The sequence below is a fragment of the Seriola dumerili genome, unplaced genomic scaffold (assembly GCF_002260705.1).
Source record: "Seriola dumerili isolate Sdu_G_001 unplaced genomic scaffold, Sdu_1.0 BDQW01000025.1, whole genome shotgun sequence".
Classification (NCBI taxonomy): Eukaryota; Metazoa; Chordata; class Actinopteri; order Carangiformes; family Carangidae; genus Seriola; species Seriola dumerili.
In genome coordinates, this window is record NW_019174280.1 from 12,439,338 (window position 1) to 12,466,566 (window position 27,229).

Sequence of the window (27,229 nt, forward strand, 5' to 3'; positions counted from 1 at the left end):
TAAAATACAGATATTTTGGTGTGTATCCTTTGTCCAGATACAGGTTCTCAGTTAATTTGGCAACCATTTTTGGTCAAGCAAAAATACAGTTTGTTTTTTTTACCCATTTCCATTTCAAGAATAATCAGATTACTGAAAATATAAACTCCACATAAATATTTGGACTGCTCATTCAGACAGTTTGATACATCTTGAAATCTCATATTACAGAAAAAACAAAAACAATTATTGTCTGAAGCCTCACTTCTAAATTTTTCATATTCTTGCCACACATCCACAACAGTCCTGAATCCAGATCCCAGACAGATGACACTGGTTAAACAAATACATCTTGCAATGATGTTCAGGAAATGTGATTAATGACAATTTGTAAGGCTGTCAATCTATGTTCATCTTTGCTTTAATACACTGGATTTGGTTTGACTGGTCTGTGTAGTTAATACTGAGGATTTCCAACATCATCTTTCTGCTCCATGAGAATATCCAGGACTTCAATCATCTGCTGGTAGCTGTTAATAATTACTGATAGCAGCTAATCAATTGATTATCTCACAACAGTTCTGCAAGGTCTTAGGGAGTAAGTGAAATCAAATAGTCAAATCCATATTTATCTTTGGTGGTTAGACTACAGTAAAATCAAACACTAAGCACATTTTTGTTTCTTCGTGCATGGGGATCAAATTGGTATTAAAAAACACTTCATGTCTGATAACTCCATTTACATTTCACTGCCAAAAATCAGCAACTTCCCACCCCTTAAAGATGATGTTCCAGTCACCATATAGTGTCATGTAAACCAGTGCCACCACAGACCTCATTAGGGAGATGGAGATGGCTCAAGAAGTGTGAATACTGCAAGAAATACTGAGACAAGGGTTAGTGTTTTATTCCTCAAGTTGATGTCTGATACAGAGCTGACACTGAATCGGGGTAAAACCAAGTTGGGACAATGACAGAGCAAGAGGTTGACAGGTGTGTGTGTGTGTGTGTGTTTGTTTGTTTTTGTGTTTGTGTGTGTGTGTGTGTGTGTGTGTGTGTGTGTGTGTGTGTGTGTGTTTGTGTGGTGGTGGTGGTGGTGGTGGTGGGGGGGGTTGTTGGAGTGGTTTAAGAGATGCAGATGTAAATATGTGTGTCACAGTTCAGTGCCCACTGCTTCAGAGAAAAGGGATTTTGTAAGAAGCACAAGGCCAGGAGAGGTTATGGCCACGGGGAGAAGACGGAGCACCAGGCTCCTTTGTTCTCTGCTCTTGGTTTTTGTCACTAGTCCAGCTGTTAGCCAGAGGTCAGTGGAGTGAGACACTATGCCAGGGAGCGCTGACGAGGCTTGATCCTAGGATAGAGCTGCAAAGGAAAGAGGAGAAATGTTGAACATGACTAATTTGTTATTTACATTCATCATCATTGACGTCTCTCATTTCTTTTTTTGCTTTGGAACAGTTATGTATTATGTATTTTCCTTTCCAGTGCCTTATGTTAAACGAGCGTACCCTGTGACTCGAGCTTAACAGTAAGTCAGATTCATTTACTAATATTATCAATATTTTCTCAACTGAAATGTATTAATATAATAGACAATGACATCAAAGCAGAAATTCAGCCAGCCGATCACAGATAAAGTTTAGGGCTGCAACTAACAATTGTTTTCATTATTAATTACTTGAAACTTTCAACAAGAGAGTGAAACACTGCTTTTTAGGATAGGTTAACCCACTTCTTATTAATCAGGACCAACAAATTAGAACATGGGAAGAGAAATGCCATGTACTGCCCCTCCAATCACTTCCGTTTCATTAGGTTAACCTACTGATAAGCTGAAAGAAACCAGACAAATGTGACAAATAGTTGTATTTTGTTGTTACCCCCAGCAGGTTGCGGGGCACGTAGCCCTCGCTGTCTTCGAGTCGCGCCCACCACCACTCTGTTTCACTGTCGTCCTGTCGTCGCAGAATGGTGACGGCGTCCCCCTCGCTGAACGACAACTCGTCCTGGTTCTGAGCTTCGTAATCCCACAGAGCGTACACTGTCCCCTTGTTCATGACCCCCAACTTCTCCTGAACACCTGCACGAGAGAGTCCACAAGAAACTGTTAATATCACGATTGCATTGGACACAATTTATGCCATGTTGTCTTACAGTACAGGGGCTGATTTATTATATTTTTGGTTTTTGTACAAATTTCAATGAAGTTTGAAATGACAGAGTTGTCAACTAGTCCTTGTAAAATTACATTTGGACCGATGGGTGGGTTGTTTCTCACCATATAGAAACTGGGAGCACTGAATATAGCCCTCTTCCATTTCTTCGCACTTATCTGCAGCGGTCTCCACATCACTAATAGTGCTTGCAAAGATGGCTGCTCCCGACTCAACCAGGAGCTTGCAGAGATGAACACTGTTACAGGAGGCGGCACAGTGAAGTGGAGTCCTGTTCAAACAAACACAACAAACGGATCATGTCAAATCAAACTCAATAAAATTTCTTCAATATGGATTATGGGTTATCACCCAGCTCTCCTGTTGCTGGAGACCTTGGACTTACCATCCATCACTGTCAGCAGCATTGACATTCACACCAAAATCCAACAGGAACTTGACTATGTGGTGATGCCCCGCACACACTGCATTGTGCAGGGGTGTGATGCCCTCATCGTTGGGAGTGCTTGGATTCTCCACCTGCAAAAAAAAACAAGAAGAAAAGATGAGCGCTTATCCTACACGCAAATACACATGAATAAACACACATGGAAGCAGTCCAGACATACCTCATAGATGATCCTCTGGACAAGGTCAAACTCTCCCTCCAATGAGGCGTCCAGCAGGAGGGCCAGAGGGTTGAACTTCACTCTGAACCCATGACCAGTGCGCTCGGAGTTTGGCTTCTTCAGGTTTGTGCGTTTCTCCTGTAACAATAGAGCGAGGAAGCAGGAGTTACAATTTTATTTATTCAAAAACTCTTCTAATGCAATAATACAGTAAGTCTGTGCATATGTGTCTCTCACCAGGGGCTGTGAGACCACCGTGCCACTCTCCTCTGGAGTGGTGACCTCCAGCACAGGGCTGGGCAGCGACGCCTCAGAACTTCCCACATTGTTGTTGTTGTCGTCCTCTGGTCCTTCTGCTTCAGCGGCATCGCCCAGCCCTTCTGGTGGCGAGGGCAGTGGCTCGTTGTCATTGGCGTCAGTAGATGGAGGTGGAGCCTCAGAGCCCAGCTCCTCTGCCCCAGGTGGTGGCGGTAGTGGCGTCTCAGAGAGGAGGTTGCCATTGTCTGTATCTGCCACAGAGTCACCTCCCAGATACCCAGGAGGATTAGCTGGCTGATAAAACGGTGTTCCGCTACCTGCACCGTTGCCACCTCCTGATCCACTGACTCCATTTCCCTCTATTCCTCCTGCTAGAGTGTTGAATCTCTGGTAGAGCAGTTTCTGGATGTTGGGTCCACTGGGACCCTCTGGTTCTGTGATGGAGCTGCGCTTCTTGAGGGGTCTTGGAGCGTTGGCCAGCTTTTTACGGAGCACCTCAAGATCAGCGTCACTTTGGTAGCGCAGCGGGGAGTGTACCATGGGTGTTAGCTTAGTAGGGCTGAGTGGTCGTGGGATGTTCTCCACACTGGGAGGCGGCGCTGAGGGCTCCAGGTGCTGGAAGGCCTCGTGATCGTCAAATTCTCCGTCCAGAGAGTCCTCACCGGTGGGTTGGCCTTGTAGCAATGGGAAGGCCCCTCCCGCCTGAACAAAAGGCAGGGGCGAGGGGGGTGTCGAGCTGGAGGGGAGAACAGGCTTCCCATATACTGGAGACAAGGAGAGAGTGGAATTAAATTTGAAGGCATTGACATTAGCGCTGCAGCCATCATTATTCTTAGTAGTAATTCATCTGTACTTGTCTGATGTCTAATATGTCAAAAAAATGTTAAATTTCTTGTTTTGTCTGACTAACAGTCCAAAACCTAAAGATATTTAATTAACAATGATATAAATTAGAGAAATATATCTAAGGCTGACACAAGCTAACGTTGGGCAGTTTCTTGAAACATGATGTAAAATGATTAATCACAGTCAAAACTGTTGTCAGTTCCTTTTCTGTTAATCACAAATGTTGACATTGTAGACTATAAACTTATCTTTTCCCAAAAAGTAAAAAAGTTAACTGAATTTTTAGTGCTAATTGATGTACATTATAGTGTTTGGTAAATGCTGAAAAAACAGCTGTCGCTTTTATAAAAGCCTCATCAGCCAAATCACCATTTTATTATTTTTTCCAAAGTAAAACTGAATCTACAACGTAGCATTAATACTGAAAGAAACACTATATCACAATACAGGCGTCTGATTCCAGCGATTCTACATTCAACTATTGAACTATCCAATCATGAAAACATGAATTTCACAGTAAGGCCTCACATATTGGACCATCTCTTCAAACACAGCTCTTACCTGCTTTGAGAGCAGGCTTGAGTGGCTGGCTCTTTGGCGCTGCCTGCTGGAGGTACATGTGATAGATGGAGCTGGAGTTCATGGTAGGTGGACCTTTACGGGGCGACTGAGGCCGCGACCCTCTGTCTGGCATGAAGGGGCGTACTGCCACAGCTGGCGGTGGATCGAGTCGCTCGCTCAGCCCGGGAGGGAAAAGCGGCGTATTAGGCTGGAAGGTGGGGCTTGGCGGCACTGAGATACGCTGCTGGATCTGCTGCGAGGATGAGCCTGTTGAGGGGGGGGCGCGAGGCCAAGCGGGAGCTGGCGGGTTTGGGAGTGGGCGAGGAGGAGGAGGCGCATCCTTGCGGCGATCCAAGGAGCTGGCTGAGTTTGCGGAGGTGAGGTGGGAGCCATAGGGAGGCGGCTGGGGCTTGGATATGGCAGGGGAGGAGACGACCATTTTGGTATCTAGCACCTGTGAAGAAGCATGAAACCACACAAACATCCACCACTGAAAAGCGTATTACAGACAGAGAAATGAGACCTAAATCTTGAATTCTTCCCCTAAGGTTATATTAAATCTCAAACAGAAAACATTTGTCATATGGATGTGAAATTATTAATGGCTACAGAAGGAGATTAACATCGTTGTAGACATTACTGGGGATAAAAAGAAAGGCGGCTAACCTTTTCTGCACTTGGAGCGCCGGGGGAGCCTGAGGGAGGGCTCTTGCCCTGGATATCAGTCCCTGAGTCTCTTCTCTCAGGAGGCTTTAGAGTTGTGTTGGTCTTGCCAACTGTAGGCCAACCAGTGTCATTAGCTATGGCACAAACAGGACACAGTAAATGTGTTGCAAAAGAGAAAAAAGACCATAGTGAATGACTGAGGTGATAAGGTGAGAAGCATGAACCTCTATTGCAACTCAAAGTAGTGACAAAGCATGTCCACCAGAGCTAGGTCCAAATGGTATTCTTCTTTTTCATATTTGAAAAGTGTCTAATTAACCACATACAGTGGAACATTGGTGATGGTTTTTCAAAAACAGGATGTGTAATGTTTTATACACATACATGTGTATATGTACCATTTGGACCTAGGATTGGTATTAAATGGAGGGTTCAGGATTTTGAGAAGCCTATCCTATTAACCAGACACTATTAAAGAGACATTCAAACTCTTCCTGCTGCTTTTTTGTTAATGCCAATTTGACATCTTTCATATTTATAAGCAAAGATAATGAGAAGAATCAAACCACTTCTCTAAAAATCCCTAATTCAATCAAAAAGCTTGATTAAGTTTTTGATTAAGAGAAATGGCTTCATGTACCATTGACTTAAAACCACTCCCTTTTCACACTATTTATGGTCAATTATTCATCTTTCTCAAAATCTCCAGACGCTGTTGAAGGTCCATGTTGCCAGACACATCTGGTACATCACAACATTCCTTTATTTCTTGCACAAAAGATTTGCAAGTTGTTCTTCTTTCGTCTTAAAGCAGAAATTCATCAGAAATACTGTAGACTAAGGTTTCAAGAGGGGCTATTGATCAATAGGACAAAAATCCTGAGTCTTCACTTCGCAGCAGTGATGGCAATGAATGTATCTGCATTAGTATTTTTCTACTGTGTGCACATGTAGTGTTTTAATTCAGTCTCATTTGGTAAATAATAACTAAATTGTGATTTAGTAGAAGGTTCAGGGATGCAAAGTAAGTACTGTCACTAATGTATTGTTTATCTTCAAGAATTAACTGATTACTTAAAAAATATATATGTGCAAGATAAAAGAATGCATCTTTAGACAGCAAGGATAGGATGAAAAGAAAGTGGATGGAAAAAGGAAGACACAATGAAACAAGAGCATTGGAAACAGAGAGAGTGTGGCGACCAACTCTTTACAGACCCAAAAACATCAAAAGCCAATTATTGCTTTCTAGATTGACAAAATTCTATATAATACCCATGGTAATTTTAAATAATCAACACAGTGGCAGTTGGTCTGCTTTAGTTTGGTTCTTTTCTTTAAAATGTCTTTAAATGTAGCCGGAGATTAACACAGCAACAGTGAAAAAGTTCTACCAACACCAACTAGAGTCTAAAAGGAAAACAGGTTGATCAGGGTCTTCACAGATTATTGAGAGTGACATTTCCTAAGTGAATCCAATGACATTTTAACATGTACAAGTTAAACACCTTGTGCATGTAAAGTGTTTGTCAACTAAGAGTGGTTCTCACAGCTTGGTAGATGTGAGAATGTGGTGCGGAGGCTAAGGTTAGACGGGCGGGGAATGTTATGGAATTAGAACAAAGCCCAAACACTTTGGACAGCTTTGCATGTGTGAACGTATGAGGCACTCAACTCATTGAACCTTCTCAGAAGAGTACAAACACACACAGGATCAGCAATGCTTTGTCAGTGACACTGTCTTCAGATGAGCTGTGACATCAACTATGATTAAGAGTGTGAAACTTCATCCAAAGAGGAATGTCAACATGAACTCTCTGCAGGTCAGAAAAAAAAAAAACTGGCTCAATACTGCACAGACAGGAGAGCTGAATGATGCCAAACAAGGACGCTTCCATCAGTCAGTGATTGTTAAGAAGTGCATCTCCTCCACAGCTGTTCATCTAAGCTTCAATTTGTCTGGTGGAGCAAATCATCAATGCCCCTTCACTTTTAAACATGAATCATGAAAGTAGCACTAGGTGATTAGATTGTAGTGATTGGGGTGAACCGAGTCTCTGTACTCTTAAATAAGCAGCCACTTAAAGAAACTATTTGTTTACAGTCAATTAAACTTAAAGTCTGACTATGACAAGATATGGTTGTAATATGGGGTAAAAACTTAAGTGCATGCTGAGGATCCTGTGCTACAGTTGAGAGAGAAGGTTCAGAAAGTGCCAATCCCTCTGCTTTTGCAGCACTGTGCACTCACGGGACGTGCCGTCAGAGCCAGTGGAGGCTCCGGTGCCCGGGTGTGATTCTGGAAGGGACGGGGGTACCGGGTCCACAACGATGTCTAAATCAGACACTTTCCAAGGGCCGGGAGGCTTTCGCACACCGTCTGCCCCAGGAAGAGTTGCCCCCAACCCCACACCCACAGTGAAACAGAGATGTCACAAAGACAGGACAGCATAGACACATGAGAGAGGAGGAGAGAAAAGGGAGGGAATCACAGTTTACACAACACAGGAAGAGAGTGAGGTTAGAGAGGAAGGAAAATGAAATTACAGAAATCAAGTCCAGGCGGAGAATCCACTGAGAAGTCAGGTAGGAAGGGAACGGAGCAACAGTCGGGGCCCACGAGGGAATTTCAGTCACAAGGTGTTCATGCAAGATGTATTGAATGTGTAGTGGTGCAAGACTTCTGCCCCTGGGACTACGTTTATCCAAGCTAACTGAATGCAGGAGTTATCTTCTCATCTGCTGTTTCCTACTTTAACTGTTCATGTTCTTGCTCTCTCAAATGAGGAAAACAGACAAGAAATGAAATCAGATTTTCAATAAAAACTTGCTACATACAGTGTATCACCTGGTATCCACTACTACAGCTGTGCTTACTTTTCCTGCATTTAAAAAAAATATGCACTACACATATAATTTTGTGGGACTAAACCAACCTGACTTAGCGCGGCCATGGTTGGCTTGATTATTGACACCCAGAGTCTGAGGCTTCAGTGGATCAGGTGGTATGGTGTAGCCTCCCTCCTGACGACCCGGTACAGGGACTTGGATGTACGGTCCAACTGCAGCAACGCGGCCCAGGGTCCCAGGAGCTGGCTGGGGAGAGGGAGGCCCATTGGCTCTGTTCAGCTGTAAGAGGAGAGTCAGAAAAGTGTCAAACTTGTTGAAAGGAAGACTTGGAAAGCCAGAATAATTCCCATTTTTTTTTTTCAAAGTAAAATGAAAAATTTAGTGTCTGAAGTGAACTGCAAAGAGACAATGACTTTTGTCAGAAGCATTTCAACCTTTTTTTTTTTCAAAGTAAAATGAAAAATTTAGTATCGGAAGTGAACTGCAAAGAGACAATGACTTTTGTCAGAAGCATTTCAACCAAAACAATCTTAAAAGGAAACGTGTTAAGCGCTCCTAGTCTTACAGGGAGGTTCTCTTTTTGACGTGCCTCAGCTTTTTTCTTGTAGAGGCGTTCCCGCAGCTCGCTGATGCGCTTGTCCATGAGCGTCACTTCCATGTTGCGCTTGTTCAGAAGCTCCTTCTGCTGCTGTAGCTTGCTGTTTTGCTCCTGGTTCAACTTATTCCGAATCTGAGGATGAGAAATGAGGATGCAAACACATGTGCGGACTCACTGGAATAATAATTACTGCTATCAATGTAATCAGGGGTAAAGTAAACATAACGGAGTCTATAAAAGCATTCACTAGATGTGGCACTTTATTTCTCCTACTCAGTACCTGAAGCTCCTGATAGAGTTTACGGAGCTCTAGGGCTGCAGTGCCGGTCACTTGGCCACCCAATGCGGTCTGTATGCCGTTGAGCTTCCCCCTCCGCAGGTCCTCCAGCTGCAGGCTGAGCTGCTCCACCCTCAGCACAGCCGCCTGTAACTCCGCCTGCTTCTCCTGGAACAGGCCGCTAACTTGCTCAATCTCTACAGCTGCATGTGAGGAATGAAACAATCACGTCAGGTTACTCTTAATCTCAGTGTTGGGTCTATTTTGTTAGAAATTCATCTTGACAATGACAGTGTCTCTCAAAGGCTTGATAGATAGATAGATAGATAGATAGATAGATAGATAGATAGATAGATAGATAGATAGATAGATAGATAGATACTTCCTGTCTTGACTGCTTTTTTCTTAATCCTTGACTCTGATTCATAAAAAGTAAAAACATGGTTCCTTTCTGAAAAACTATTTACATAAAAGATCAATTCTCAACACAAGGGTTTGGATTAGAAATCAGCCAAAAGTGACGTCTCATAAGGTTTGAGATATTCATACATTCAGTCTGTGAAAATGTGTGAATCCATGGTCCTCATCATTACGTGAGCTTTTTCCATTATTCTTTATACTGAAATATTTCAATTCAAATGTGAGCAAGCACATGAATTTCATGAACTCATACCTACAGCTGTCATTACATACTGTACAAAAGTATACATACACAGGTTGCCATTGATGACCTTGCTGTAGTCCACCTGGCCTCTCATTGCCCGGATCTTCTTGAGTTTTGCCTCCTGGTTCTCCACACGTTCCTTTAGCCTCTGTAGCTTCTCGCTTTCAGAAACAGTTTGCTGCTGACGCCGCTCCTGCTGCTTCAGGTAACGTAAACGTTGCTCCTTTAGAGAACAAGACAGAGATTTAATAGGTTTTCACGGTTGATGTCAACTGCATCCAGCAGTGCAAAGAGTAAGAAAGAAAGAGAAAGAAATACTAAAGACAGATGCTTTTAAATATTTCATCTGTTCAATGCTTGTATGTTTATGAGTCAAAAATAACAACTCATGCATGAATATAAAACCAGCAAGGTGAGGAAGATATCTCTGTGACATACATGCCCTACAACTGGGCTAAATCTTCCTACTGTATGCACTAAGTGAAACGCTGTGCTGTGTCAACACTGTCTGAAGGCTGAAGAAAGGGTCAGATGACTTCATCTCTCTTCCCAACTGAGAACTGCTCCAGTTAAGGTCCTAAAATAGGAAATGACAGGCCCAGGTTTCCAAATGACTGCAGGGCTTCAAGTGGGCCTACTTCTGAGACGCCACAACAAAGGCAATAAATAGTCTTTCTATCGACGGTTCTACAGTGGGCTTCAGCTTGTATGACTGATCAACCCACCACAAGCACGGTGGTCAGACTGTGTTAGTGTCCTGGAAAACCACAAAGACTGAAAGGTAGATTGTTTGTGTGGAGGTATTGCCGCCCAACCCAAAGAAGAAATCTACTTTTTATAAGCATTGCAAAGCTGCAAGTATTTAGAGAAAGGTAGTATCCTTACTGTTCAATGTTGCTGAATAATTGGGACACTGGAGGACACTAATGTGTGCGCACGTGTTCCTCTAATGACTGAAGTATAAATTCTGACAGACTGGACAATCCCCACACCGTGACTCATATGGCTTCCCAACTCATTTGTTATGTAAGTGCCCTGTGTTTCAGGTCATGATGGGACTCTTAAGATCAGAGTAGTGCAACAGGAGTCCATTTCCTGTCTAACAGAAAGCCTCAAGGCTGTGTCCTGAACTCACCTGGCCTGTTGAGGCCTTGAACTGCCTAATCTGTGTCTGTGGGATCAGACTACATGACACAACATTAGTCCGACCGCACCTTTCTGATCACCTATGTGCAGTTTGTCATGCAACACATGAAAGATGGCAAGCTATGATAGTCGCGCTTCGATGTAAAGTCTGCCATGTCTCTCGATTAAGATGGAATCTAAGAATATTTGACTCTATAATTGCCTCATTCGATTCCTCTGTTTCCCAGCACTAATTAGATCAGTTCAGGCATCCACAAAGGCCAAATCACCTCCACTTTTTATTAGTAAGAAGCATAGTTTGAATGAAAGACCATTGACATGTTCAGGGGGATGATTCATAGTAAGACAAAAGAATGCAGACAGGACGTTACCTTTGCAACAAGCATCTGCTGCTGAGCCTCAATTTGCTGCTGCTGCCGTGTGGCCATCTCCTGCAGCTCTGACAGCGTGAGCTCCACACGCTGATTCCCCACCTACACACACACACACACACACACACACACACACACACACACACACGAGAACAGGTCAAGACGGGTCAAGAAATCATAATCTCTAAAATCTGAGCAGTGTTCAGACACTGACATCCTCTCTGAGGCAGATAAATAAGGATTTCTAAACATTTCCAGCAGTGAGGTTGTGCTTGTTGGTGCTGGGTCATCCATTCATTTAAACACCACTGAGGGTTTTAGTTCATGTTTTGAGGACAAACACAAATTTAAAGTTTGTGCAATCAGCCCAAACGTTTAAGCTTTATCCTCCTCATATTAAAAGCGGTTTGATCTCAACAAGTGTATGACCCAACAAATATTTTTTTTGCCCTATGGGAGGTGCTATGTGTACGATGAAATAAGGATGCAGAAGGTGCAGATTCCTCACACTATTATACAATACTTATTTTTGTTATAATAGCACTTTTAAGACTAATATGCAGGACAGTAAAAATAGAAAAGTACATCCGACATAAAAAGTTGCATAAGCTAAAAATGTTGGATAAGAATAAAACAAAAACAAAGTACAAAAACACTAGTAACGCAAAAAGCCATTTGCAGAAATGATTTTGAAAGATGTGTGAATTCGAAAGCCAGAGGGTCAAACAGTCAGGCTCTGCTTCCTCCACAACACAGCTCCAAAGATCATTATGATGGGACATTAATTGTGATGAGACTCCGTTAGTTAGAAGGAGAGTCTGAGGCTCTGAGGGCAATGTGTCATTTGGTGTTTGTACACATGGCAAACACTTCATATCGCATCGCACGGGATAGAGAACACTGAGCTGTTATCGTGCATCTATCATCACCAGACAAAGGTCGCTGCATTACACAAATGCATAGAGACACCACAAGACTATTTTGCTACGGCAAAATAAAACTGGAATCTGACTTTATTGTTTAGTTAGATATGGTGTCCACTCTTACCTTCTTTATTTATTGGGAATCTCTACTGTATCTACATGAGACTTTCTTAAAGACAGATCCTCCAGTGACCGTTCGTGACACTAGATGCCACCGCTCGGATGACTGGATTGGACTGTATTGTTTGTACACAGAATGTTGCCATTTCAAGAAGTAGCCTCTATGATCTGTGTACGATCTATTACATATAAGAAAATAATTTAAAAACAAACTATCACAGTTTTCTAAACGTCAATTTGACATAATTAAAGCTTTTGTTTTGTCCAACCAACGGTCCACAACCTATAGATTCAGTTTAGTGTCACAGAGGAGAAAGCAAAACAGAAAAGCGTCACAATTCAGAAGCTGGAACGAGGAAAATTACTTTTCTATTAATCAAATGACTGATTAATCAACTAAGCATTACACTTCTAATAGTAATAAGGTTTATACAGTGTAGACCAAACTGAGACAAAGACAGCTACACATGCAATCTGAAGATGTTATCTACCTTCAGAAAGGCACATTAGCAGTAACAATAAACCTGGCTCAACTAGACATGAAAACAAAAGGTTCACCACCAGAAACAGTTCAGATGAAATTCTCTTCTTCAGCCAGAAATCAGCACCCATGTCTTGTTGCAGAGCTCGCAGAATAAAGCACGACTTGCTATCAAATTCAATTCTGTTTTTCCCCTCAAACCACCATCCTACAGATATCTGAATTTCACAAAAGCAGTTGCTTCAGTCAGCATACTGAGTGAGCAGTGAATACAGTCCTCCAAACTACAAGCGGTACTGAAATGCTGAAGCGCTCCAAGACTTTTGCCTTTAGGAAGAGTGTTCAAAGAGGGAGGAGAGAGGAGACGATGCAGGAAATGTCACATTGAAAAAGAGTGGTGGTTCAGATGTGACATTTTTTAAAACGTGAAGAGATTTGAGGCATAGGAACGATGGCGACATGAAAATAGAAATGTATTATTTTAAGTGTATTTTAAGTGTGTTTTTGGGTAAAAAGCAGGAGACAGAGGACTAAATCAAGGTGAAATAAACATGACATGCAAAAGGCAAAAATATTGTATGCACTTCTCTTACTGAATTAGAGGAGGCAGACATCTGTGACTCATCTCATCTGAATAAAACATGCTTCTTTTCGGGATTAATTTGCCTTTTAAAGTATTGTGAAGTGAAGAAACAATCGTGTACATCTCATACCTCATCTCATCTCAGAGGACACGCAGCAAAGCATCTACAGCTCAGACATTGTTGTCGTACCTGGCATTTGTTAAGGCATTTAGATACAAGAATGTCCAGGGTGAGTCAACTCGCACAGAGATAGAGATGGAGATGGGGTGGGGGGGGTGGGGGCACACTGGCGTGTGTTCACACACACACGCTCTAATGCACTCAGTGACAATTCACCCGAGGGAGAAACAGACACACACGCCCTCAGACAGTGATGAAGAGGAGGTTGGAGAAACACCCAACTGAGCAGATCATGAAGAGAAAGAGAGAGAGAGAGAGAGAGAGAGCTCACTGAGGAGGGAGCACATAAACCTATCCGCTAGCTGCACAGATTTGTACATAGCTAATTGATTATGGCTAAAATAAGTCATATTATCAAAATGATCACAAGTTACTCCTAACTATTACTCATGCAATAATGTTCAACAGAAAATTTTCAGCAACTACTTTAATGATCAAATCATCTTGTGTCAGGTAGGAAACTGAAAACAAATATTTTGTCATCTTGTGCTGGAGGAAACTGTCATCAGCATCTTTAACTGTTACCTGACATTTTATAGACCAAAAGATTAAACGGTTCATCAAGACAAAAAACTGCAGATTAACTGAAATGGAAATAACCATAAAAGACCTACTGATACACATAACAATTATTTAAATTCTCGATTATATATTGATTATTTTCTCGATTAATTGATCTGTGTGCGAAATAACCCATAAAAAAAACCCCATCACACTATTTCAATGTCTTCAAATTGCTTACACCTTTTTCGTACCCAACAATATTAAATTATTAAATGAACCATCATATATGACAAGCAAATCCTCACATTTAAGAAGCTGGGACCAGAGAATGTTTGGTAAATCTGGCTTGAAAAAATAAACACACTGAAACAATTAATTGATTATCAAAATAGCTGCTGATTCAGTCATTCCTTTTTTTGTTCATTGACTAATCATTTCAAATCTTGGCAAATGAAATGAGATGTTTCAGTACTGCCAATAACCTGTCATCATCAATTATGGAGGCTTCGACTTGTGATACATATATATATATAAAAAAGAAAAAAGCATTGAATATAAGTGCAATCATTGTAGTGTTCCCTTGAGGCACCTCTGCTCTTTACAAGGCAGCGTTCCTCTCAGAGGATGATCGGCTCTGCTTGGTGGAGAGAAAGCCCCTGGGGTTTGGGCAGCAGCCCGTGGAAAAGCCAAAGCAATGATCCTCTTAGGGACCGTTATATCATCCAGCAGGCTGACTGATATAATCCTCTAAATCAGATATTAGGAAGAAACTCGGACACAAATGAGCCTCAGCACTCGGGAGGTTAAGAGGAGCCGGCCATGCCGCTAGAAATGTCGTTCTCTTTAAGTGGACGAATGGTGATGATTAAATAGATGTTTTTACTTGTCCTGGCATGTTGTGGGTTTTATAGGTTATTAACATGATTAAACAGAGACTGTCGCTTTGAGAGTGGATCAATAGCTGATATCTAGATCCATAAAAATATGTATTACCTCGACACAAACAAGGATAATAAAAGCAATGGCTCCTAGCTGCTCTTGTACTACACTGCTATAATTTTTTTTTCACAAAACAAAAACCTCTCCATCTCCTGCTGTGCTGGATTTTACCCTCCACCCTTAAGGTTGAATTAGTTACGATTCCTTGACCGCAACACTTTCCTATTGTGAAATCTGGGACAGATGGTCAGAGAGAGAAAGGATGCCATGCCAGAGGCTGCTCTTATCAGAGTCATTCACATCTCTTAGCATACACATCCTACAGCTAGAGATGAACATGCACAGAAATGGGTGCACCTGACACTGAAAACACCAACAGCATCTGAAAAAACCAGGGTCTGTGAGGTTACTCTCAAAAACCAGCTCAATATCAGAATCATTATATATCCACAGACATAAACACATCTACCTCATACCAGAGACTCGAGTCATGTGCTCCTCCTCAGCCACTGTGTTCCTGCAAGGAACATCGTCTGGCATTACCTTCCCTACACACAAGGCAATCCCAGACTGTTCTCATTTGTGGTTCCCTGATGGTGGAACAAGCTACCAAATGCCATCAGAGCAGGGGGGGTCCCTCTCTATCATCAAGAATCTCTTGAAGGCTCATCTCTTCCAACAGCACCTCCTCTCCTAACACCTCTAACACCCTAACTCTGTTGAACAGATTTAGTATTTACTTCCTCCAAAGTCTCCTACTGTACTGATGCTTGAGTGCTGTTCCTCACTTGGCAGTCACTTTGGATAAAAGCGGTTGTAAATGTAATGAGTAAATGTAATGTAAATGTGATGTTATGTCACTATTGTGCTGTACAATGACAAACCAAAACGCTGTCACACAGTAAACATACTACTTGTAGATGCTTATGTAGTGTAATGACGTCAGCTGACGTCAGCTCAGTGGAAGAAAAATGACCATTCATCAATACTTGCTTTGAAGTCCGTAAAGCACAAACAATTCAAAACAGAACCAACCACTCCTTTATGTTGGTATAAGAAAGCCAATAAAATGTCAAACTTGAACTTCAACATATTACTAATCCTAACATCTAAAAACCTTATAAAATGTATTTTGGGAAAACTGAATTTCAAACAATTTTCCCTGTCAATTCCATGTTGATACATTTTAACTGAGTAACAACCCCCCCCCCCTCCCTATTTTTAAAACAATAAAAACCATTATAAAAAGCTCATACTGCATTATACCATTTTATGTTACAAACTTATATATTACTTTCATTACATCCCTAACCTATGCATGGAAGGGGGCACCAGAATTCATTAAGTTATTGCAAGTACATTTCTATTTTAGCACCATTTAGATAATGCTAATTAAGTCTCACCCCATTCTCATTGTGCTTCTCTCCAGTGTTTCCACTTCTGCGGCTCGTCTGATCCTGAGACTGCTGACTCCCTGCAAAAAGAAACAGTCACCATCACAAACACCGGCGGGGCAGAGACACACAAGTGTGCACAGACGAGTGTGCACACAAGTGCAGATTCAGAGACAACAGCCATTGTCAGGAATGGTTTGAAAATTCACTGACATGATTGCACATGACAGATGGAATTAAGAACTGGGACAAGCACTGCTGACTAAAGCCACCTAAGTCAAGCTTGATGGAAAGATGAGAATTAATGATTTAAAACGTTACAGGAAAAGACAGAAAACTGACCACTTGTGCTTTATTTAAAAAAAAAATAAAAAAAAATAAAAAAATAAAAATCACTGGATACGTTCATGGTACTTTTGCTACAGGAATGTTCTTTCTCAGTTGAACTCTAAATTTATATCAAACATGAAGGAGAGAAAGGATCACATTGCAGCGAGTGTGTTTCCCTACTGCCAGTTAACTTTGTGTGTAATTCTTCTATACATCCGACTTAAATTAAACTAATGTGTCCTGGTGAGTCTCTGGTCCTGTGGTCTCTTGATTGATTTTAAGCTTAGGTGCATTTTACACCTGACCTTTTATGTGGCTGTACTGCATCCAAGCACAAATGCAAAAAGATTTGTGTTAATGCAGTGTACGTGTGTGAAAATGGGGCGATGATTTTTTCCTTTGACATGCCCCATGACACATCAAATAAACTTTTATTTTCGCACATAAAAACTACATTGGTTCAGTGGTTCAAAGTAAGAACAAAGACCACACATGGTTTGTTTTTTAACCCAACTTAAGAAGATTCATACTAATAAGCTGCTTAGGTATGACTATCTTTGGTGTGTTTGGTGCATGAGGGTAAAATGTACTGTGCACCAAAAGCAAGAATGCAAACACACCTTAATCCAAAAGACTAAGAGATTCCAGAGAGAGAAACAGAAACACAGACTGACAGCAGCATTCATAGCTGAGCAGCCAGCCAGAACAGGTGTCAGGAATTCCCTGACAACCCTGTACTCCACCCTCCTTCAGGGAGAGTCTACACAGCGAGCAGAGAAACCTCTTGGCAGAGGAGGCCGGGACAGTACGCACCTTGATCGCTGCCCTCAGTTGGTGAATCTTCATGCCGGAGGAAGAACTTGACCTCTTGTTTCCGAGGCCCCCATTTCTGCAGGTGTTCATACATCATGTGCTCGAAGGGGATCGCTCGTTCTGCAGAGGCAGTTAAAGAAAAGGGGAAATAGACTGATTAGTCAGATCCACTGGTCAGGAGGTCAAATGGAAATTCTGTGTATTAAGTTAAAAGCAAAGTGAACAACTGTTTCCTGTTCTCTGTTGTATCAAAGACTAATTTTTGCTCCGATGTGTGTTGGATGTCTTTGGGACACATACAGTATCAATACAGCATCAGTACAGCCTGCCACATGCTTTCAAAGATGATGTTGGTGATCGATTTGTTTTACCTGTTGCCTTTGTTAAGTTAACTCACAGACAGAACAGGTGCCTCTCTGCAGGCCAATGCAAACACAGCAGCACTGTAGTAAAGGGGAAGTGTGTGTGCATTTTGCTATTATCTGGTTGACAATTACAATAAATGAAAAAATAACAAAAAGAAAATACATTTTTCTCAGCCAATTCATGCTATAATCTGTTTGTGTATTTGAATTTTTTGATGAAGTTTTCAAAATAAAACCAAGCAGTAAAATCCCCAAGAAGCCTGGCTTTACTGAGATTGATGTACAACTATGTGTGCTATTTTTTTTTTGCATTTCAAGTGGACAGTATTGCTGTAGGCACAGAGAGACTGAGAGACAAAGAGATGGAGACAAAGACAGAGAGGTTTTAGGAGGTTTCGGGGGCTGACGGCTGCATTGTCAGGCACCAGCCGAACATGATTGCATAACGTGGGTTAATAAAGCTCTTGGCTGGGATGTTGTTTTCAACAGCGGAGTGGCCCCTCAGCAAAAAACGCTGATAACACCGGGCGTGTCAGCACGACGATGGTGATGGGACCAAATCGTTTGGACCGAGTGGAATCTGTTGTGACAGTGCTGTAGACAGTACTGGCACGTAACCCTTTTTTGACCTACAAATTTAAACTTGAAGTGAATTATTCAAGTCTGGTAACAGCTGATGGGAATGGGAACATGTATTTGTGTTAATATATGCCTTTCTTCTCTTTAAGGGTGTGAAACTTGCGTCTTATTTATGGCTTCTCCATGATTTTTCCTCCTCTCAGGTAGTCAAGCATGGCCCTGTTCGACACCTGAACTTTCTTTAATAGAGTGCTTGTTTTACATTAATGAGGAAAGCCAAAGGCTAAATTAAACTCTTGTGCATGTAAGTGAAGTGTCAAACTCAGTGATAAGTTTCAGATTACTTCACCTTCACGCATTACTTGTGGCACCCTCTTTTCTATCTCTATAACATGGCAGGGCCCTGAACACCGCTTCCGACAAGAGAGGAAGAAGAATCCCTTGCAGTTCTGATTTTTTTGGTAAATTTGTGCTCTGCAGCAGATAAACAGGCTACATAACAAGCAGCACAGCTTGATCCAGTTCTTACCGTTGCCTCTCCAGACCTCAGCCAGGTGGCAGCCGCTCTCGCCAGGCTCTTTGCAGAACTCGACGACATCGCGGCACGTCGTCTCAGGGGTGATGGGCACCTCAGTCACAGCCTGTTCCCCATCACTGAGGTACACCGTCAATATCATCTAAAAGAGGAATAACAAAGATGATCAACGATCCCACTGACAGTAAATAAAATACAGCAAAAAAGACGATCACATAACATTAGAACATGAAAGATTTAAATATGAATAAAAATCATGAAAACATAAAAAGTGGCAGTTATTACAGTGGCAGATATTACCAGCAGAAATAAAGATAACTTAAAATGTTCTGTATCAAAATATAAAGACATATGGAATGAACAAGAAATGCTTAAACCATTTTTGTGCAAAGCCCACCATTCTGACGCCCGACACTTTGCTGTCCCCCGGCCCCGTCTGTGAGCTGCTGGTGGACTCATGCCTGTGCCTGCCACATTTCTGTTTACTATGACTAAAGCCTGCCATAGCGTTTAACATACACAGTGAAGTAAGACATAGCAATGCAAGCCCTCACATGCTTCTGTCTGCACTCATCTAACAGTAAAAGCAGAGACCACACAGTCCCTTCTACCTTCTTAACAAATCACCTTCAAGACGTGGTGACTTTGTTGAAACATGAGGAAACTGCAAATCTTCCTAAATCCTATCCCACATATACCCTCCTAAATGCAAGTTGCTAAACGGCTAAATGTCAAAGCTTGAAGGCAGTATATGGCATATAGGAGGAGGACTCAAGTGAACTTCATCCTATATCTTGAAAGTATAATGAGTTGAAGTGTTAGGCTACTTTGTACCTGCAGCTATCAGACTGCTATCAGCCAAGTAATATTGTGACAAGGCAATGTGGCTGTACAATGTATATGACCTTTGAACTAGTCCACTTGGCACTGCCTGCAATAGCTTGCGTATTCAGCTTGAATACAAGGGCTGAAATGACTGGTTGATTGATTAACCCACTCACTGACATAAAATCAACAAACAGATGGGAAATATCTATTTATTATTGGAGGTTTTTGTGATATATTCTAGGAATAAGTATCAGTACTGTTTGGACCACTAGTGGGTGGCCAACACAGTATTTAACATGACATGTTTGTGCAAATAATCACAAATCGATCATTGAAATGATACAGAGATTTGGCCAACATAAACAGTGTTGTTCAGAAATGTTATTAACCTGACAACAGGTAAGAGTTTAACTGTAGGAAATTAGCATCAGTTAGCTTCTTGTCACTTTAGTTGATTAGACTGTCAAAGTCACAGACACTTGTAATAAGCCATTAATCATAAAGATTGTAGCTTCTCAAATACAAAAAAATATTTTTGTTACATTATTGTAAACTAGATGGTTTTTTGACTGCTGTTTCTTTAAAATAAGAAACAACAAAACAAACAACACATGAATTTGAGCTGGACTTGTAATGCAGATGCTTTCGGCATCTTAAAGACTTGACAATATCAGTCATATTAATATTTTGTGTCCATTTTCTCTATCAGCAAATATTTTCTGTGAGTATCATCTATCTGGACAGTAGATCTTTTGTGGTAATCTCAAAGCAATACACACACACAGACTGACAAATTCCAAAACATAGTCAATGTTACCCTTAAAGAAGGAAAGCTGGAAGAAGGCAAAAAAACAAATCTGAGCTGATAACAACATATCTAATAAGATTCAGTCATGGCAAAGTACGGAGTGAGAGTACTGAGTTTTTAATACTGTAATTCATAAAAAATGATGATCCATTGAATTTAGGTTTTAAATGTAAAAAATAAATAAATCTTTTTCTCAGTTTGACAACTTGTTATTTGGTAAACAACTCTGGATCCTCTGATGATATTAATCAATAATTGGGTTGAATACAGCCAGTATACAAGTGCTCTGTACACACATTGATCAGAATATTTTAATTCACCAGATGAAAAATTGACGCCATCAAAAAGATATTCAGTTTTACAAATGTGATGAGATTTTCCATTTAACTTGTTTACACTTTTTTGTCTGATGTTATTTGGTTTGGTTTTCATATGAGAAAACTGTTCTACATTCAGTGTTACAGCACATCTACATGAAATGTTTTTCCTTCTGCAGAATTTCATTGTTTTCTGTGGCACAGAGCACTTCGGGTGGTTGAGGTGTGCCTTCCTGTTTCATGTGACAGGCTCGCTACAGTGTAGTGTCACTAAAGAAAAACAGGACTGAGAGAACAGAAAAAGGACAAAATATCAATAACAAAGTCCCGATTTTTGGAGGGATGTTCAAAATGGAGTTAGGTCATTCGTGCAAATTGAATGTGAGTTCATCCAGTTGTCAGTAAACAGAGTAGAAAAGGGGGAATCCTGATTCTCCTTATTTCAGTAGCTTGTTATTAACCTGCTCAACTTTTTACATTTCTTCTAAGTGCTTCCCTGGCTGAACAACATGCCATAACAGGGAGGAGTCTGAGCCAAAAGAACTTCAATGTAATTAACCAAGCAACTGAGACTTAAATTAAGCATTACTTACACTATCAAATTGCTCTCCTATTCTAGACCAACAGCTTCACCACTTTGTTTACATAAGGCCCTCTACACACAGCTATACATGACAGTGTCAAATCAAATCACTGAAAAAATGTAATAAAGAAAAACACTTGCAAAAGGGCAAAAATCAAACCACTAATATCTGTCTACAGTGTTTATAGAATGACTCAGTGTTTTAAGGGGTCATTCTTTTTCAGGGACACAACGACGCTGTCAAATCAATTTACTTTGCTTAATGAAAAGCAAATATTGAATGTTTACCTGCATTATTGTACAAATGCACAATTTAGAAGGCACTTCAATGCAATCTGAACCATGCGTTTGTACATGTGGCCTCAGGGTGCATGTGTAGTGTTGCAATAATTGCCAGTGTATGCCACTGTCATATATAATCTAGCTTTAGTCGCTGTGCTACCTATAGATTATTAGTCCTGGCCTTCCTCCGAGACAAAATGACTCATCCTTTGTAATGATGCAACTGTGTGATTCATTGACATTTTCTGCAGCAGCATCACTAGAACAGTATGATCACTTGTGCTTGGGAGCCTCTGCAACTTCTACTCAGCGATCATGATCCTAAATGCTCATGTTTTGGCCAATTCTGAAACCAACAGAGATGAAATGGTGCTGGAGTCGAGGCACAGGCAAATATTCTTAGTCGGTGCTGTGGCTTTCAATCCCAACAGATATCCATTTATCCATCCATACCATCCAACTATAAGTCTACACCGAGATAGACTAGCAATGGATGTAATTTTTGGCACCTGATCTGCCAGAGAATTATCGGCAAAAAAAAAAGTGAATACACTGGATACTAGTTATATTTTACTGATAATTACTTTGCTAATCCCCAAGGGATATTGGAGGGCTAGCATCTGCATAATAAGATACGACATAGTACACGAATAAACAATAATGAACACAAAAAATCCCAATCCCATTTGTTCTGGTGGAAATTGTAGGTTATATGAAATTAGTGTGGGGACATACTATGCATTCTTATTTATATTTAAGTTTTAAGTCATGCTCAATGTACGAAATAACATCCACGAAAAAGGTAATGTACAAAATAAAATAAAAATAAAAACAAAAAATATAAAACAGCCAATCCTAAACTGCATTCCTACAAACAAACACATTTTTCCTAGTACTACAACACAGGCTCCTTTACTAAATGTCCTTGAAAACAAACTGTCAATCAGCACAATCAACCAATCAGGCACAATGATGCACCTGATTGAAAATGGTCCCAGAGAGCCAGTACAGAATATTCTTAAATATACCTTCACATCAACAGAAACTACCAAATCATATGACTATACATTCAGAGTGACAGTGCAGAAAAAAAGAAACTCCAGTGGCCCAGCTCACTGACCACTGGAGAAATACGAACCGCCCTCACTAAGTTGCGTCTGCCCATGCTCTTGACTCTCTTGACCGCCCTCCGTTTCCTCCTGACCTCCTTCTTTGGTGGCCGGTGGTGCTCCTTTGCCCAAATGGGGTTCTCTTTTGAGAGGCTAACAAGGCCACGCAACACTATAGTCACAAACCTCTTCATCATAGCACTGCCGCTTTTACAGGCATGAGACTTAACTGTTACGCCATCCCGGGCAGACCTCTGAAGCCGACAGCGGTGCGTGCATTAGAAAAGTGCTGCAGAGGAGACTTGGGAGGAAAATACACTTGCTGTATGTGTAATTCGGAGAGGGAGGGAGGGAGGGAGGGAGAGGGAGAGAGAGAGAGAGAGAGAGAGAGAGAGAGAGAGAGAGAGCGGGAGAGAAAAAAACAGCAAGAGAGAGAGAGAGAGAGAGAGAGAGAGAGAGAGGGGGAATCACAGGGTGGTGGGTGTGGGTGGAGGGTGGGTGCCAGTAAGTCCTTCTCTTGGAAAAGTGTCCCTGGGTTGTGCTGGTGGCTGCAGCACCAACAACTCCCTGCTAATGAGAGTTGTTCGGCCACAGCTATGACTGGCAGGCAGGTAAGGGCACATTCATGTACATTCAAGAAAGAGATGATCTGTACACTGTATGTTGGCTGTGTACATAACCAGAAACATACAGCGTCTCTCTTACCCGATGTATAATGCTACAGTGGGCATCGTCTGGAGATGGGGGAATTTATCATTTAACTTCTGAGAAGGAGGGGGATGCTTGGCTGGCCCGATCTCTAGCAGGATGATTCAAACAGTCATTTCCTCTCACCATCCCTGTCACTCATTTACTCACAAAAAGGCAGCCACGATGATGGATACAGATCTGGTGGAATAGTGTTTCCTGAGAGCACAAACTTGAACTCAAAACTCCTTTTTCCATGCACAGACTTTTCTCAAATTCCCCAGGTTGAAAATAAATCAAAATAAATGGAACTCCTAAACCTATTTGCTCACATTGAGACAAAGAAACATATGGAAGAGTAAAATAATTTTAACCAAACGTGTGAAACAGAAACTATCACACTAAGATCCAGTATTAGGCCTGACTTTGCTTAATCATCTGGTCAGATACAAACACACAAATAGTAATACATAAATCCTTTCGCTGGGACATGAGCAGGTTGCCTTCAACATCCTTGACTAACAGAGAGTGTCGTGTAATCTAGACAGTTCATGCAGCCCAAATATGCCAAACACTGCCCATCTGGCTAAAAATGGCACTGAACCATATGGAGTAAAGATGAGGTCATGACATGACAAACGATGGTGAAACAAACTGTCCCCTCCAACCAGCCAGGCTCTCTGAAAGCTGAATTAAAAATGCAGCTGTTTCATTGTACAACCATAAGACGAGTTACATATAAAAATATAAATATTTTTTCTTTAACTAAGCACAAAGTTGACATTTCAAGAAGATGCTGAAGGACTACAAATCTGTGGCATTTGTGCTGTCACTGACCTCGACAACACAATTTTAACTACAGAGGCTTTGCTGTTACAGACTAATTCTAGTAGGTAACAGATTAATTTTATTTATAATTTGCATTTTTATTTGGTAAGTATCACAGTACCACAATCAGCTAGAGAGTCCCCATCCTATTATTGAATTAAGTATAATTTCAAGAAATGGCTTCTTGAGAATCAGCAATTACAACACTGATGCTGTATTTGCTGATTATGCACATACTTTACCTGTATCATATAATTATATATATATATATCATATATAATTGTACCCTCAAGTACCTGATAAACTGTTTAAAAAAGCATGTGTTCCATTGACTGAAAGCTGACTAATGTTCATTAGAGGAAGATATTAATAAAGTCTAATTAATAATGAATTGTTATTTTACCAATGAAAAAAAACAGATGGGAGTTGTTAAATAAATCAATAACTGACTCTTCATTCATCTGTTCGCAATGAGTTTGGGGGGGGAAAGGCTTAACAGTAATAGTTACATCCATTAAATGTATGACATTTTACTTACTTAATAATGTGTGCTTTATGCCATCACTGTGGTGGCTTGGCTGATGATATTTTAAACCAGCATACCTCCAAAATGAGAAAGCGACAATAAGATGCAATGTTACTATACTTTTCCTGTAAGTCACGCTCTGCCCAGCTCCACTGTGTGAGATTAATGCCACTTGACAATCTACTCAGCTCAAAAGTTCCCCTTAACAACAGAGCATTAGTCGACGCAGCCACACAGACCTAGATCTGCCAAGGTCTCATTGGCTGCTGGAGTCACGCGAGAACCGAGTTGGAGGCTGCCTCTCTGCTCGACTGGCTCTTTGACTCTGATAGCCTGTTGGTGCCACAGGGCACAAACGTGCACCAAGAATACCGTCACAGTCAGTCCTGTGAAGTCGATGGAAACGGCAAATATTGAGTGCTTTTTACTCCTGGAAACTTATAGGACTCTCTGAAGTTGTGCTTGTGAATCTATTTTAATGACAAGGAACAAAATATCACTGTGATACTGCATTCTCAACAAATACACAATCATTAGTAAACACAACTGGCCGAGACTGAATCACCTCCATTTATGATGACACCTAACTGAACCTACAGTAAACTTATCTTGTATCTAAGTTCATGTTTCCCTCCCTGAAGGCCAAATGGGCTAAAATAACTTCTCACACAGTCTATCGCTGCATTCTCTGCACTAAACTTAACAAAAGAGGTCCCAACATAGCGCTGCTGCGATAGAGTTGCCATTCAGGTGTTCTATTCTTTGCTACAGCGGGTGTCTTGAATAATAACACCAGGGAAAACAACTGAATTAAAATAGCTCTGTGATTGTACCTAGGGCTTTAAATATAGTGATCGTTTCATTTCTGCATTATTCAACACAAATTCATTGTCATTGTAAAGAGGATAGAGGGTGAGGAGTTATACTGTCCATATACAGTATTGTAATTCTACTTGCTCCGTATTGCATACATTTGCTAGCATGGAAAACATGTCCAATCTTGTGAAGAAAGCATATTTTATTCCCTGTACTAAAGGCATATAGACTTTAGATAGAACACAATCCCTATTCATCAAGTTGTGACAAGTACTGTTTGTGTTTCTGCTTCCTTGTTTCAGTCACTGTAATCATCAACATGAAAAATTTAAGTCCTGCAGCTATGGACTCATGTCACAGAGATATTGCACCCTAGAAAAAGTTGTAGTAGTCATAAATTAAGCCCACATGAACCGATCTCACTTATAGGTTAGGGAAGTGGCAGTGGGAAAAAGAACTGGACAGATATCAGTCTTGTTTTAACCTGCAGCTTGAAATGTTGCATGGATTGTGTGGAAATCAAACTGTGCCCCTAATGTACACCTGGTTCTTTCATAATTTCATGCTGAGGAACCACATGCCTATCACACGTGATTGAGGAATCCCAAATGCCACAGAGTAAAAGCTAGGTGTGCCCTATTCAAAGACCATGCTCTCATTGCTCCTCCTGTGAAGAGCATGACACCTGACAGTTTCCACCTTTCGCACAGCTTTGATTTTGTACAAAAGTGGCCAGTCCATACCTGTGAAGGCACTGATCTTGAAACGATAGATGGCAATCGACTGATTTTTTTTTATGCTAGGAGAGTAAGGGTTGTGTACACTCACCGGCATCATATTGGCAGCTCTGGCAGGTCAAAACTGTTCCCCCGCTTATCTTCTATGGCCCCAGCGTAGGGTCGACAGAGACCCACCTTGCTAGTTACGGGTTCTGGTTACTCCAGTGACAACCAACTGGGCCTCAGTCCTCTCTGAGAACCAAAACAGTGGAATTCTGTAGAGTACTATAAAACTGAACATAGTAAGGTATTTGACGTAGACTTGTCAAAATAACACATAATGTTATCAACCAAAAAACGCTGATTTAAATGGTCCAGGCGTGGCTCCGTGCAGCTGCTGCTACAAACAAGCCGATGGTTAGCCCTTCACTGTTAGCTCGTAAAGCGACGCTGAGGCAGGTAAAAAAACAAACGACATGCAACGCCTTGCTGTTATCAAGTAATGGCATGCTAATTACACTCACCAATGTCAGAGACGACTCATTGTTTCAGCCAGTAAATCTTTGCTACGTTACTGTTAAAGGCACGAGCTAACCGGACCAGCTGTCAGCCAGCCAGCTAGCGTTATCTCCAGTGAAGTGTTAGCTGTGTTAGCTGGTTTCAGAGGCGGCTAGAGGACGGTATGCAAGGCGTTCTCTCCGCTCCCCGTCTGTCCTTAAGCTCGCACTGGCTGCACATCGGCACAAGCTATCGATGGAGTGTGTTTCAAGCAAACGAAAATGGATAAATATCCACACAGGTCGGTTAACTCGTTTTTTTACGAACGCAGTAAATCACCGTGAGCAGGCTAGCGATGAAAATACAAATAGCTGGAATCCAGTTGTTGACGGCAGGGAGGGGCGGGGCCACACCACGGCGGCGGCGACGGTGACGCGTCAGCGTAGAATGTCAAATATCTAACGTCACCGGCCAGGTCAGCGA

The 27,229-nt window shown here is 41.4% G+C and overlaps 1 protein-coding gene across 2 annotated transcripts; it reads right to left on the bottom strand.

Annotated features, from left to right (window-relative positions):
• Positions 1–1,089: 1,089 nt before the first annotated feature.
• Positions 1,090–27,085, bottom strand: ppp1r13b (protein phosphatase 1 regulatory subunit 13B). Of its 2 annotated transcripts, XM_022770367.1 has the most exons (19): positions 26,773–27,085; positions 26,358–26,500; positions 18,740–18,887; positions 17,267–17,386; positions 16,133–16,203; positions 10,999–11,100; positions 9,530–9,704; positions 8,821–9,020; positions 8,508–8,672; positions 8,029–8,221; positions 7,344–7,472; positions 5,093–5,226; positions 4,427–4,880; positions 2,999–3,783; positions 2,762–2,899; positions 2,539–2,672; positions 2,258–2,424; positions 1,860–2,059; positions 1,090–1,341 (listed from the first exon to the last, which is right to left on the bottom strand). In XM_022770367.1, exons 2-19 carry the CDS (start codon positions 26,364–26,366, stop codon positions 1,300–1,302), a joined length of 3,366 nt encoding a protein of 1,121 aa, XP_022626088.1. In that variant the 5' UTR covers positions 26,367–26,500; positions 26,773–27,085; the 3' UTR covers positions 1,090–1,299. The 2 variants fall into 2 exon arrangements, with proteins under 2 accessions (XP_022626088.1, XP_022626090.1); XM_022770369.1 differs by lacking the exon at positions 7,344–7,472.
• Positions 27,086–27,229: the final 144 nt, after the last annotated feature.